This window comes from Phocoena phocoena, chromosome 15 (assembly GCF_963924675.1).
Source record: "Phocoena phocoena chromosome 15, mPhoPho1.1, whole genome shotgun sequence".
NCBI classification, from domain to species: domain Eukaryota; kingdom Metazoa; phylum Chordata; class Mammalia; order Artiodactyla; family Phocoenidae; genus Phocoena; species Phocoena phocoena.
Window position 1 is genome coordinate 73,188,515 of NC_089233.1, and position 14,321 is coordinate 73,202,835.

General features: G+C 54.8%; 1 protein-coding gene across 2 annotated transcripts in view; it reads left to right on the plus strand.

Moving 5' to 3' along the window:
• SLC12A5 (solute carrier family 12 member 5) overlaps positions 1 to 14,321 on the plus strand; it is a 38,354-nt gene that overhangs the window by 19,908 nt on the left and 4,125 nt on the right. For both annotated transcript variants that reach the window (XM_065892023.1, XM_065892024.1), the window contains exons 9-21: positions 799 to 969; positions 1,279 to 1,377; positions 1,524 to 1,581; positions 3,706 to 3,880; positions 4,462 to 4,580; positions 4,882 to 4,980; positions 5,899 to 6,018; positions 6,369 to 6,473; positions 8,019 to 8,187; positions 10,592 to 10,787; positions 11,616 to 11,785; positions 12,407 to 12,538; positions 13,441 to 13,548. In XM_065892023.1, the coding sequence (XP_065748095.1) occupies positions 799 to 969; positions 1,279 to 1,377; positions 1,524 to 1,581; positions 3,706 to 3,880; positions 4,462 to 4,580; positions 4,882 to 4,980; positions 5,899 to 6,018; positions 6,369 to 6,473; positions 8,019 to 8,187; positions 10,592 to 10,787; positions 11,616 to 11,785; positions 12,407 to 12,538; positions 13,441 to 13,548 (1,721 nt within the window). The remainder of the gene's footprint in view (positions 1 to 798; positions 970 to 1,278; positions 1,378 to 1,523; positions 1,582 to 3,705; positions 3,881 to 4,461; positions 4,581 to 4,881; positions 4,981 to 5,898; positions 6,019 to 6,368; positions 6,474 to 8,018; positions 8,188 to 10,591; positions 10,788 to 11,615; positions 11,786 to 12,406; positions 12,539 to 13,440; positions 13,549 to 14,321) is intronic.

A 14,321-nucleotide genomic window follows, 5' to 3' on the forward strand; every position in this document is an offset into this window, starting at 1 on the left:
AGGGAACCGAGTCAGGGAGTCCAGGAGGAGGCTAACGCTGAGTCCAGGTGAGAGTGGTTTTATTACCTGGAGTGATGGAGTGACAGCAGTGGGAATGGCACGGTGGCTCTCCACCAGGGCTGTTTGGCCCCCCAGGAGATGTGTGGCAACGTCCGGAGACATTTTGGGTTATCACGACTGAAGGGTTATTACTGGCCTCTGGCGGCTGAGGCCAGGGATGTTCTTACGCACCCTACAGTGCTACAGGACAGCCCTCCACACGAGAATTGCCTGTTCTCGTCACAATTATCACTAAATTTGACATTTAGTGCAGAAGTGGAGGAACCCTGGAAGGAGAGAAGGGGCGTGTTTGAGAAATATTTAGGAGGCGTAAGGGACAGGAGTTGGAGATTTTTGAAACGGAGATGGGGAAAGGATGCAGTTGAGGGCAATGTCAAGCTCTCTGAGTTGACGGTGGTGTCATTTACCAAAATAAGGGATATAGGAAAGGAGCCATTGGGAGTGAGTAGGTGGTGAGATCAGTTTGGGACACACTGAATCAGCCTGAGATGTGTGTGTCTATGTCCCCCTGTAGACTGGACCATTTGAGGGCAAGGACTAGATCTGATCCATGTGCAAAGCCCCTGCACATGACCTGGCCCAAAGCGGGAGCTTCGGAAATGTTGGTGGAAATAAGGCCCAGGGGGAGTGAGAGGTGGTTGACCCTGACCCTTCTTTCTGCCCACCCCACCTCCTGGCCCCAGAGCTCTGGCACCCTGACGTCTGGTCTTCTCCTTGAGCATCCTGTCTCTCCCACAGAGAACCTCTGGAGCTCCTACCTGACCAAGGGGGTGATTGTGGAAAGGCGTGGGATGCCCTCGGTGGGCCTGGGAGATGGTACCCCTGTCGACATGGACCATCCCTATGTCTTCAGCGATATGACCTCCTACTTCACCCTGCTGGTTGGCATCTACTTCCCCTCAGTCACAGGTGAAGGGGAGCTCAGAAGGGGAGGACTCTGGCTGGGAGTGGATGGGTAGGGAGAGAGTCAGTCACGATGTGGGCAATTTCTGAGTCCAACAGCCCCATTACATAGGCAGGAGCCAACAGTTCAGTTCCCACTGGACAGACAGGTGAGGGAATTAAGGCCCGGAGAAGCCAAGTAACAAGCCCAAGGTCTCATAGGAGTCAGTGGACCAGGACTAGATCCCCGGCTTCCTGACTCTGAGGCTGATGTCCTTTCTTCTCAGTCTGTCTGGTCTCCTGTGGCTCCTGTCCTAGCTGTTCCTCTGTTCACAGGGATCATGGCTGGTTCTAACCGCTCTGGGGACCTGCGGGATGCCCAGAAGTCAATTCCCACTGGCACCATCCTGGCCATCGCCACCACCTCCGCTGTCTGTATCCTTCACTGGGGCTGGGACCACCGTGGGTGGGGAGGGCTAGACGGAGGGCTTCTGAAGCTGCCGCCTCACCTGGCTGGCTCAGGAGGGGTGGGGAGGAAGGACAGCGCCACCCTGGGGATTCTCCTTCATGCTCCGCTGCAGACATCAGCTCCGTTGTTCTGTTTGGGGCCTGCATCGAGGGGGTCGTCCTTCGGGACAAGTAAGTAAGGGGATCAGGGAGGATCCTGTTCTGGGGGGGCGGTGGGGCATGGAGGGCCGGGTTCTGGGAAACAGGCCTGGCAGGATAGTTGAAACGTGGGCAAGGGGCCTTGTGGGAGGGAGGCCACAGGGCTTGCCTGTCAACTCACTTTCTTATAATTCACCTTTCTCTTGTCACTCCAACTCAAGAAGCATGAGCGGTGTCTGATTTCCTTTAAGATAACGATACTTTCCTTTCCTTTTTCTTTAAAATCTACTAATTCATTTACTACTTCCTGGATGTCTATGTGTTAGCTACTGTCCAGGGTTCTGGGGGCAGGGATAAATAACAAAGATAAATAACTAATGATGTTTGTTCTGAAGGAGCTCTTTGGAGCTGGTCACCATACTTGTCAACAGACTTGTAGGGGTGGCGATAAAGCAAAGCCTGGGGGTTATGGAGGCTGCGATCCAGTCCCAGAGGGTCGGGGAAGAGGAGATGCTGTGGGAGTGCCTTGTACACGCTTTCTCATCTCTCCTTCCCACTTTACGTGCTGAGTGGTAGAGACTACCTAGGAAAGTAGGAGGGGGAAGGGCACTCCAGGCAGTGGGAACAGCATGGCCAAAGTAGAGGGGACCAAGAGCCGTGTGTGCGTGCGCGCGCATGTAGGGGTACCAGTAGCTGTAAGCATTCAGGGCTTCTGGAGCACACACCTCTGGAGGGTGTGTGCATACACGACCAGCGGGGTGAAAACAGGAGGTCCTGTCACAGAAGTCAGTTTCCAAGGCGCCATTCTGGCTTCCAGGAAGTGGGGACATGAGGCTGGAGACCTAGGCTAGGGCCAGTCCTGGACGTCTGGGTTTTGGCGCCAGGAAACTGGAGCTTTACTTTATAAAAAATGGGAGAAACCCTGAAGGATTTTAAGCAGGGAGGTGACCTGGCCAAATGGGCAATTTGCATATATTACACCTATTAGCTTTTAGGGCAACTTAACCTCCATTTATCTCATTTCATTTCATCGTAGACCTCCCACAAGATTGCAAGGGATTCGGCAGGTCATTCAGGATAATCTTTCATCTGCTTCTTGAAGTCCCTTAGCAACGGCCCATCTGAGTGTACCTTTGCTTGCACACTGAAGGGACAGGGCTCTCTCTACCTACTGAGGTAGCATCTTCCATTTGAAGACAGTGTCATTGTTAGAAAATGCTTTTCTTTTTTTTTTTTTTTTTTTTTTTTTTTTTTTTTTTTTTGTGGTACGCGGGCCTCTCACTGCTGTGGCCTCTCCCGTTGCGGAGCACGGGCTCCGGACGCGCAGGCTCAGCGGCCATGGCTCAGGGGCCCAGCCGCTCTGCGGCACGTGGGATCCTCCCAGACTGGGGCACGAACCCGTGTCCCCTGCATCGGCAGGCAGACTCTCAACCACTGCGCCACCGGGGAAGCCCAGAAAATGCTTTTCTTGATCCTCACACCACATACCATCACTACACGATGAGGCCAGAACCCCCATTTTTCAGATGGAGACACTGAGGTTCTAATAGTTTGAGATATCTGCCCAGGATGACGTAGTATTACACAATTGACCTCGTACTAGAATCACTATTGGGGGGAGGGGCGAGATAAGGGTAGGGGATTAAAAGGTAGAAACTACTATGTACAAAATAAATAAGCTACAAGGATATATTGTTCAGCACATGGAAATAGCAAATATTTTATAACTATAAGTGGAGTACAACTTTTAAAAATTGTGAACGCCATGTCGTACACCTGAAACTTAAATAATCTTGAATATCAACTACACCTCAATAAAGAAAAAGTGTCACTCTTAGTACCATGTAGCAGGCACTGTGCCAAGTATTTTCCATATGTTATCTCCTTATTCCTCCCACCAATTGTGTGAGATAGGTTTATAACGATCCTCACTTTACAGCTGAAGAAACTGAGGCACAGAGAGGTTGAATGTCTCGCCCAAGGTCACACAGACAGAAAGTGCCCAGGTCATCAGGGGCTTTGTCTGTCCCTTCTCCCCCGCACAGGCTAGCCTCGTAGTGGACGTACAGTTTGTCCCGCAGTTTGTGCGGGAGACCTTTGAAATCCGGGTGGCGGTGCTCACCCAGCATCTCTTGTCCCTTTGCTGCTTCATTCCAGGTTTGGCGAAGCTGTGAATGGCAACCTGGTGGTGGGCACCCTGGCCTGGCCGTCCCCCTGGGTTATTGTCATCGGATCCTTCTTCTCCACCTGCGGGGCTGGGCTGCAGAGCCTCACGGGGGCTCCACGCCTGCTGCAGGCCATCTCCCGCGATGGCATAGTGCCCTTCCTGCAGGTCAGCGGCAGGGGCAGGGTGTGGGGACAGCAGTCCACCGCCTACACCAGCCAGCCAGGCCCCTGCCCAGGGCGGCTACCCAGGGAGCAGGGCCCGGCTGCTCTGTGCCGCCACTAAGAAGAACGGGTGTGCCTTTGGGCCCAACATCAGGGCCATCTCTTTGGGCAGGGTTGTCCGCGCTTAGGGGAAAAATGAATGGTCCTCCTTTGGCCTCGTGATTGGGCGGGGTCTCAGGGAGGCAGCCAAAGGGCAAGTAAGAGGAGGGTGCTCTCTGTGGTACTTAAAAAAAAAAAAAGATTTATGGTGAACTCAGTCATGGCTGCTTGCTGGCCCCCTGCAGCTCCTCCTCCATGTGTCCCCTCCTTTTCCCCTTCAGGGATCATTTGAACTGCACTGCACTGGGGTACCAATGTCAGAGTGGGCGAGACACAGCAAAAACCTGGTATCCCCTTGGGTACATTTAAAGGATGAGAAATACAGCATCCTCTCCCTGCCTCTGCCGTACTGGTCTCCAAGACTGGAAGAGAGAGACAAGAAGTCCTTAAGGTCTCAGCCCCCTGTGATGGTTGCTCTGTCCTCAGGTTTTCGGCCACGGCAAAGCCAACGGAGAGCCAACGTGGGCCTTGCTTCTCACCGCCTGCATCTGCGAGATTGGCATCCTCATTGCATCCCTGGACGAGGTCGCCCCCATCCTCTCTATGTGCGTGCTGGCCTCTTGCCCTCCCCATCATCTCTGGGGGTCTCTCTACCTGGATCCTTCAGCTGTGACCCTGGACAGCCCACCCAAACACTTTAACAACCCCACTGTCGTAGAAACCTGTCCTTTGTTATACGGAGATTCACCCCCACATGCACCAGGGCATGTTGTAAGGGGATTTGGCCTTTGAACCTCTTCCTAAGCCCCAGAACATGACTCGGCCAGCTCCCCAGTTTCTTTTTCCCTTTCCTTTCTCTCCCTGTGCTTCTGACTCTGTCTCTCCTGGGACCTTTCTGTGTTCTAGGTTCTTTCTGATGTGCTACATGTTCGTGAACCTGGCCTGTGCGGTACAGACGCTGCTGAGGACGCCCAACTGGCGGCCACGCTTTCGCTATTACCACTGGTGGGTGCCCGTTCCCCCTCCCTGCCCCAGAGGACCGTCCTCTCATCTCCCCCTCGCCCCAGCCCATCCCCTCCAGGTCTAAGGATCCCAAACTCCACTTTTCACAACTAGCATGAGAAAAGTCCTGGAGAAGGCCTCCTTATAATCACAAGTAGTAACATAACACTGTATAAACAGCCTCAGCCAGAGTCCCTCTCCTGTCAATAGAGCGCAACACCTTCCAGTCTTGACGAGGAAACCTCAGTTTCCTCAGCTGTGAAATGGGACAACAACTGCACCTACCTCACAGGCCCTTGTAAGCATTACACTGCTTGGCGCACGGAAGATGCTCCTTATGTGGGGCTGGACTTCTGATCGTTTTCCTTGATGGCTCTTTATCTTCACAATAGGCCTGTGGGGCAGACAGGGCAGGAATGATCACGCTTGTTCTACCAAAGGGAAACGGAGGCTCCAATAGGGAAAGGTGGCCTAAGGCCACCCAGCAAGACTATGGCACACCTGGCCCAGAACCCAGGCTGCCTGCCCCCCATCTCAGTGCTACTGCTGTGCCAGTCACCTCTTCCCTGGGGTCACATTCCTCCTGGGAGATCTTGCCTCCAACTTTCCCCAGACACTCCTGCCTCAGAACCTCCCTGGCAGGGCGGTCTGGCAGGGTCTAAGGCACTGGGACAGGGCAGGGTGGCGACTTAGGAGTTGGGTGGGGCGAGGGGAGGCGCCCTGTCTGTGGCTGATCGTTCATCCAGAGGCCCCACGTCCCCGTGGTGCTCATGGAGATGACGGTGTGATGTCCCCTAGACCTGGCTGTAGCCTCCCAGGTCTCGCCCATGCCCCGCCCCATCTAACTCCTGCTGTCTGAGCCCAGGCACCAGTGACAGCCCCACCAGGGCTCAGAGGCCGGCTCTCCCTCCCCCCATCCAGGACACTCTCGTTCCTGGGCATGAGCCTCTGCCTGGCCCTCATGTTCATCTGCTCCTGGTATTACGCCTTGGTGGCCATGCTCATTGCCGGACTCATCTACAAGTACATCGAGTACCGTGGGTAAGCGCGGGGAAGCGGGGAGGGCTGGGCGAGACTGAGGGATGGGAGGGGGTGAGGAGGGGAGAGAGAGGGGTGATGAGTGCTCGGGGGTGGGCGGTCGGGGGGATGAGGCAGGGAGTGGGAGAAGGTGGCACTAGAGTGGAGGGCAAAGGGTGATGGGATGGGATGGGGAGAGACGGAACAGGAGCAGGGGGAGGGGCTGAAGCTTTGAGAAATGGAGGTGGCAGGAGGGACCTCCTTTCTGAGCCTGAGATCGACGGCTCTGTGCTGGGGTGGCCACTTCAGGGTGGACGGCTCTCCCTGACTCTCCTTGGCTTTCTGCCTCTTGCGATCCCCCTTCCCGGCCCCAGGGCGGAGAAGGAGTGGGGCGATGGCATCCGAGGCCTGTCTCTCAGTGCGGCTCGCTACGCCCTGTTACGCCTAGAGGAAGGGCCCCCGCACACCAAGAACTGGAGGTCAGTGGTGGAGGCACAAGCGTGAGGGCTCAGCGGGGGGAGAGGCAGGGAGCAGGGCCCAACCCACCCCGCTTGCTTTGTTTTGGGGTTGCTGAGTGGTGTTCAGCCTTGTCTGAACCCTTCCCACCTACAACACCGAGGCTGAGCTGAGTTCCAGACATTTGTTCTCCGAAACCCCACCCGCCAGGCCAGTCTCCCGACCATCTATCCATCCATCCATTCATTCCATCATGCGTTAGAAAAAATATATGAACACGTGATCTATGCCCTGCCCCCTTCCCGTCTCTGGGGATGTAGTGAGCTCACAGTTCTGTGGACAAGGCATGCGCACAGACAGGTAAACGTAGTAGCATGTGGCATTGGCTCTGGGAGAGGTGAATCATCCACCTTGAGAGCTATAGGGCCTCTTAGAAATCTCTAGATGAATAACAATCTCCATTTTATCCACGTGACAGTCAGGGCCTAGAGAAGGTCTCAGGGGTCATGGAAGGCAGAACTGGACCCAGAATCTTCACCTCCTGCCTCTCAGCCCAGGGTGCTTTTCTAAAAAAAAAAAAAATACTTATTTAGTTCTGTCTGTGTTGGGTCTTCGTTTCTGTGCGAGGGCTGTCTCCAGTTGCGGCGAGCGGGGGCCACTCTTCATCGCGGTGCGTGGGCCTCTCACTGTCGCGGCCTCTCTTGCTGTGGAGCACAGGCTCCAGACGCGCAGGCTCAGTAATTGTGGCGCGCGGACCCAGTTGCTCCGCTGCATGTGGGATCCTCCCGGACCAGGGCTCGAACCCGTGTCCCCTGCATCGGCAGGCGGATTCTCAAGCACTGCGCCACCAGGGAAGCCCCCCAGGGTGCTTTCTAACTGATTGCTCTGCAAGGCCAATCCCTCCTTCTTCTCCCTCAGGTTCGTTTTGCTAAGAGTAAGGCCTGGAACCCTGAACTATGCCTAGGACATCGTGGGCTTGTCCTTGCTGATGTCTACTACACTGGGCTTCCAGAGACCGGGGCTTTGCATAATTTGTCTGAACCCTCGAATGCATAGTGCAGGGTCTGGCCCAGAGCAGGTGTTTAGAGAATGCTATTAAATTGATGGTGGCTGGCTGGCTGCAGTGGCTAAATGAATAAGGAAATGAACAGATAATCAATGGGTAGATGGCTGAATGTGTATATGTACGGGAGGGTCGCTGGGTGAATAGGTGAATGTGTGAATGGATGGCGGTAGAAGGACGTGTAGGTAAATTAACATGGATATGAGTGGGTAACTGAAGGATAAAATGGGTGGGGGGGTGGATGGAAACATGGGTGACTGAGGTAGATGGAGAGATGGATGGGTGGGTAGATGGATAGATGTGTGGGAGATGGTTGGATGTCTTGATACTCAAGGAAATGGATGGATGGATGGGTAGGTGGTTGGGTGAGTGGTGGGTGTATAGGTGGACAGGAGTATGGAGGTCGTGTGGTTAGTGAACTCACCAGCGTATGGCGTACGGGTGTGTGAGTTTATGGCGGTTGGGTAGGTGGTGGATGGATCATGTGACCTCGCACCCTCTTCAGGCCACAGCTGCTGGTGCTGGTGCGTGTGGACCAAGACCAGAATGTTGCACATCCACAGCTGCTCTCGCTGACCTCCCAGCTCAAGGCGGGGAAGGGCCTGACCATTGTGGGCTCTGTCCTTGAGGGCACCTTTCTGGACAACCATCCCCAGGCCCAGCGGGCGGAGGAGGTAAGTAGAGGCCCTGGTGGGGAGGGCGGAAGGATGCAGCACTCAGGAAGACAGTCCTTGCTCTTTTCCACTTTCCCTCCTACCACCTTTGCCATCAGCTGGGGCTCAGGCTTTTCTGTCCTCTTCCTCAGAAGAGGAGTCCAAGGGCTCAGCAAGTGAGTTCCTTAGAATCCAACTCGCAGAACCAAAGACGATCAGAGCCGGAAGTGCCCATTTTATGGATAAGGAAACTGAGGCTTAGAGAAGTCAGGTCATTTGTTTAAGGACAGAAAACAGAGACTCACATTAAAACTGCTAGACCCCTACTCCACCTGCCGAAGCATAAGTCTTTTAAAGTGTTTTCACATAGGTGGACTCTTTTGGTCCCCACACCAAGTGGAGTCGGCAGGGTGAATACCCCTGTTTGGCCCAGGGAGAAACAGAGGCCCAGAGACGGAAAGCAGCTTGCTGGAAGTCACAAAGGTGGCTGGAAGCATAGTCAGGATTTGAACCCGGGTCCCTGACTCTGGGTCACCTGCTCTTGTTCTGATCCCCTGGTCCATGTCCACAGAGCAGTGCACACAGCCAGTGTGGGCTGGGGCAGCTGGGCTCTGCGTTAAGCGTCATTAACAGGTGTCTGGTGGGTGACAGGGGAAGTGGGTTCTGTCTGCGATTCAGGTCTCTCTCCTTTCGGGGCCATGGCTAGAAGTGGAGAGAGGAAAGGGGGCCTGAGGGAGGTGAGATGAGAGGGGGAGGGACACACCTAATGGCTTGCAACAGTTGCTGTTTCTGCCTCACTGGGCCGTTCACACTGATCTGTCAGGGCCCAGGGCTGGAGGCCTCCACTGGTCCGTTTAATTCAACTTGCAGTGGCTGCAAATGTGCTGTGTACCAGGCACCAGGCTAGGCCCCGGGGGACGTGGAGAGGTAGATGACCAAATCTCAGCCCTCAAGGTGGTCACAGGCTGGTGGGGAAGATAGAACACACACAGAAGGCTCTCAAACCCGTCTGAGGTTAGAGTGAATAACTGCAGAGCAATGGAATGTGTTGAGTGTTTAGGATCTCTCAGGCTGTATATACTAAGCTCTACTCACATCATGTTATGTCATCCACCCTCTTCCTGGACGAGGTAGCTGTCACGATGCCCATTTGATTGATGAGAAATCTGAGGCTCACAGAGGGAGGTGATTTGCCCAACATTGCTCTGCAGTTATTAACTCTAGCGTAGCACCTGTCAACCTCAGGTGGGCTTGAGAGCCTTCTGTGTACGTTCTGTCTTCCCAACCAGCCTGTGACCAGCTTGAGGGCTGGGGTTTGGTCTTGTGCCTCTCCATCTCCCCTGGGGCCTGGCCCGGTGCACAGCGCATTCTCAGCCACTGCATGCTGAATTAAACAGGCGGGGGCAGAGATAGAAATAGGAGCCCTCTCTTTTTTTTTCCTCTCTCTTTTTTATTTTTGGCTGCGTTGGGTCTTCGTTGCTGTGCGCGGGCTTTCTCTGGTTGCGGCGAGCGGGGGCTACTCTTCGTTGCGGTGCGTGGGCTTCTCATTGCGGTGGATTCTCTTGTTGCGGAGCGTGGGCTCTAGGCATGCGGGCTTCAGTAGTTGTGGCACGCGGGCTCAGTAGTTATGGCTCATGGGCTCTAGAGCGCAGGCTCAGTAGTTGTGGCGCACGGGCTTAGTTGCTCCGCGGCATGTGGGATCTTCCTGGACCAGGGCTCGAACCCGTGTCCCCTGCATTGGCAGGGGGATTCTTAACTACTGCGCCACCAGGGAAGCCCAGGAGCCCTTTCTGTTTGACATCAGAGGCTTGGTTAAGAGTGTGAAGGATGGCGTCAGACCCCCGGACTTGAACTTCTACAGTAACATCCATTATCTGTATGGCCTGAAGCAAGTCTTAATTTCTCTGAGCCTCAATTTCCTTACTTATAAAGTGAGAGTAATAAGAACACTTCCCTCATTGTGCAGATTGAATGTGCGTTTTAAATGCTTACTGTCATGCTGACTTTTAAAAGCTGTTAAAAACCAAATTGTCTGGCTATGCAGAGGGGCCCAGTTTCATCGTGGTTTGGGTGGACGGGTGGTGTCTGAGGAAGGTGATGGTTGAGTTGGGCCAGGCAGCGTGTCATGGACAATGGGGTCGGCCGGGGAGGGGCTCTGGGTGGTGGGTGAGAGCTTGCAGGGGGACTGTGTGAGCAACGGCAGGGCGGTGGGAAGCGTGGTGTCCCAACATGAAGAGCTCTGACTGAGCAGCGGGGAACGGGGGCCATAGGTGACGGGGTGCCAGAGGCCGACATGCTCAGAGCTGAGCTTCAGGAATGGAGGGCTGATGGCGGGGAGAGATGGGGGCTAGGGAGGCTGCAAGGGGCTGGGCAGGGCTAGGGTGGCCTGAGGCTGGTCCTTTTCTGAGCCCTCCCCTCCCCGCAGTCCATCCGGCGCCTGATGGAGGCAGAGAAGGTGAAGGGCTTCTGCCAGGTAGTGATCTCCTCCAACCTGCGAGATGGCGTGTCCCACCTGATTCAGTCCGGGGGCCTCGGGGGGCTGCAGCACAACACCGTGCTCGTTGGCTGGCCCCGAAACTGGCGGCAGAAGGAGGCTCATCAGACGTGGAGGAACTTCATTGGTAAAGCTGTGTGGGCTCGGGGTGGTAGAGGCCTGGGTGTGGGGGGCGGTCCTTCTTTGGGCCTGGGGATCATTTCCCAGGCATAACAGGTATGGAGTCGGCATATGCAGGTGATGGCGTTCAAAGCCTCCCATGTGCCAGGCACTGTGCGGGGAGCCCAGGGACTCAGGTGTGGAGGAGACAGTCTTGGCTCCGGCAGGGTTCACAACCCTGGCAGGAAGACAGTGCAGGGAGTGGGAAGAGCTACAGCTTTGAAGTCGCTGAGGCCCGGGTCTACATCTCCCCTCTGGCCCTTCCTCGCTGTGTGACTGTTCACAAGTGCCTCACCCTCTCTGGGCATCAGATGCCTTGGTAGTAGTGGGTACTAAGTAATACAATAACTAACACAGACTGTGCTCTGTGTGCCAGACAAGTGGAGGCTTTCTCTCATTCTCTCAGCAGGCCTGTGAGGGCTGGGCATTGCTGCCTCCATTTTATTGGTGTGAAACTGAGGCACGGAGAGATTAAGGTCACGTAGCTGGTAAACCCTGAGGCGGCTTTACCGGTAGATCCTAGTTAGAAGGTGGTTGGGAGGATTAAGTGAGCCCTGCGTGGTCGAGTTCTTAATCAGAAAGGGCAGGTGTTGTTATCACCACTCGAACGGCGGGGAAACGGAGGCCCAGAGAGGCTTCCCCAAATTCAAACAAGCGATGAGGCCCCGGTAGGTGGGGTTTTTCTGACTCCTCAGCCCAAGGCCAAGGCGGGATGGGGTGGGGGTGGGGTGCTGGGTGCCAGAAGGGGACCAGGGTCACTGTTTTACCGTCTGGCCATCTCTTTGGTCTCCTCCAGAGCTGGTCCGGGAAACCACGGCCGGTCACCTGGCTCTGCTGGTCACCAAGAACGTTTCCATGTTTCCTGGTAACCCGGAGCGCTTCTCGGAGGGCAGCATCGACGTCTGGTGGATTGTGCACGACGGCGGCATGCTCATGCTGCTGCCCTTCCTGCTGCGGCACCACAAGGTGCGCATGCGTGTGCGTGAGTGCGCGTCCGCGCGTTTGTGTGCTCGTGCCCACATCCATGGGCGGGGTTTCTGGGCTCCGGAAGGGGCCAGCCTCCACGTGAGCTCCTGGGAAAGGGCTCCAATCCCCTCCTTAATTCTGAGGTGCTGGGAACTGAAGGTGTCTCCCCTTGCAGATGTCCTTGAATTATAAAGGAGAGCAATGTTTAATTCAATCGAGTGATGCTTTAATGAGGGGACCCTCATCTACGCAGAGGCGTTTTTCAAAACTTTTTTTTTTGCGGTACGCGGGCCTCTCACTGTTGTGGCGCACAGGCTCCGGACGCGCAGGCTCCGCGGCCATGGCTCACAGGCTCCGCGGCATGTAGGATCCTCCCGGACCGGGGCACGAACCCGTGTCCCCTGCATCGGCAGGCGGACTCTCAACCACCGCGCCACCAGGGAAGCCCCGCAGAGGCGTTTTTGTAGGGAGTGGCCTTTGAGATAGAGGATTGGGGGGGCTGCATGTATGTGTGGGAAGGTGCGTGGGAAGGGTGAGGGCCAGGGTCCTGTCTACGTTCTGGCCCTGGGTCTCTGCACTGCACCTGGGCTGGACCTTTCTGGGTCCCTTTCACCACTCCAGGTCTGGCGGAAGTGCAAGATGCGAATCTTCACTGTGGCCCAGATGGACGACAATAGCATCCAGATGAAGAAGGATTTGACCACATTTCTGTACCATTTACGTATCACCGCGGAGGTCGAAGTGGTGGAGATGGTGAGTCCCCAGGAGCCACCTCTGACGTTTTGGAATCCCTTCTGGACTCTTTCCCTTTGGCCCCAGAACCAAATGGGGAACTCCAACTCCCATCAGCTTGTGATGCTGGATCCCTTCCCTGCCTCCACTTTTTAGCCTCTCACGTATTCACCCGAAAGCCCACCCATCCATCCATCCATACACCCTTCTCTCCTTCGTAAGAACAGCCATGTCTAATGATGCTTACTACATGCGAGGCACTGTCCTATGCACTTTATGTATGTTACTTCTCACAGCAATCAATGAAATAGATACAATTATAAGCATTTCCGTTTTACAGATTAGGCAGTTGAGGCACAGGAAGGTTAAGTAATTTGCCCCGAACACACACTAAGTGGCAGGGCCAGGATTCAACCCCAAGCAGACTGGCTCTAGAGTCCATGCTCCTCACACTCACATTCTACAGCCTCTTGTCTGTCCATTCCTCTCAGCTTATTTATCCATTTACCCATCTCTCTGTGTATTCATTAATCCACCCACATATCCATTAATGTATTTATTCACTCACTCATCCATTCATCCATGTACAAAATTCATTCATCTCTGTGTTCCTTTTTATATTTCTCCCCCGTCTCCATTCACCCAGGTAATTAATTAATCCACTCATTCATTAATTCACCCATTCATTCGCCCGGTCCTGTGCTTGGCTGAGGAGGGATTGAGCCGCATTGCCTTCAAAGAGCATCGCCCTCTGCTTTGTCCTTGCCTCCCACAACTGTTGATTAAACTAGGTCATTGGATAGGGAAACCCTAGGTTGGCAGAAAGAAGGGGGCCTGCCTCCCTCCCCTTGGCCTTGCGCCTAAGCTCATACTTTCCCCCCTTTCCCCTCCTCCACCCCATCTCCACCCCTGCCTGCCCACAGCATGAAAGCGACATCTCAGCTTACACCTACGAGAAGACGTTGGTGATGGAGCAGCGTTCCCAGATCCTCAAGCAGATGCATTTAACCAAGAATGAGCGGGAGAGGGAGGTGAGGTTGCGCTGGCTGGGCTCGGAGAGTCTCAAGCTGCTGCCAGCTCTGGGTGTGCACAGGTTTGGGATGGCCCAATCCTGGCCATTGGCACTGCCACCTTCTGGCACTGGGTTCCCCAGCAGCAGGGGTACACACAGTGGCTGCATCTCTCAAGCCTCCCAGCCAGGATGCAGAGGGGCTTTGGCATGCGTGACAGATCTTCCGCTCACTATGTGACTTCTGGGGCCCAAGGGAGAATAGTGGATGTTAAATATGTATGGATGATGATTCCTCAGGGGCGTGGGCTGCCAGTGTGGGGGACAAGGGATTATGTGATAGACCCTTAGAGAGTCTTAGAGAGTGGGTAACAGATGGATATTTCAGGATGCAGCTGATGACGACAGTTGGGGGCAAACCTCCAACTGGGTTCTCAGGGGTAACAATGATGAGCTCTCATGGGGTATGGGTGTAAGATCTCCCCAGTGTGGGTAATGTGGGACCACTAGCCCTATGGCATTTGAATGAAAGCCCCACCCCAGGGAGTAGGGGTCCTTGGGGAAATGAGCTATGGTACCCTGGTAGTTGGGGACAGAAGAGATCTTGGAGGTGGGTGACAGTAAAATTGTAAGAAATGGCATGTGCTCTGACCAGTCAGAACTGGCACTGGACCGTAGTGCTAAGGTAGAGCCCAGCTGGACCAGGTGTTAACCCTTTGGTTGCTGGATAGTGGAGAGGCCAGGGGTCCTGGAGAGGGGTTGGAGTGGCCAGGTCAGTGGCGGCAATAGCTATTT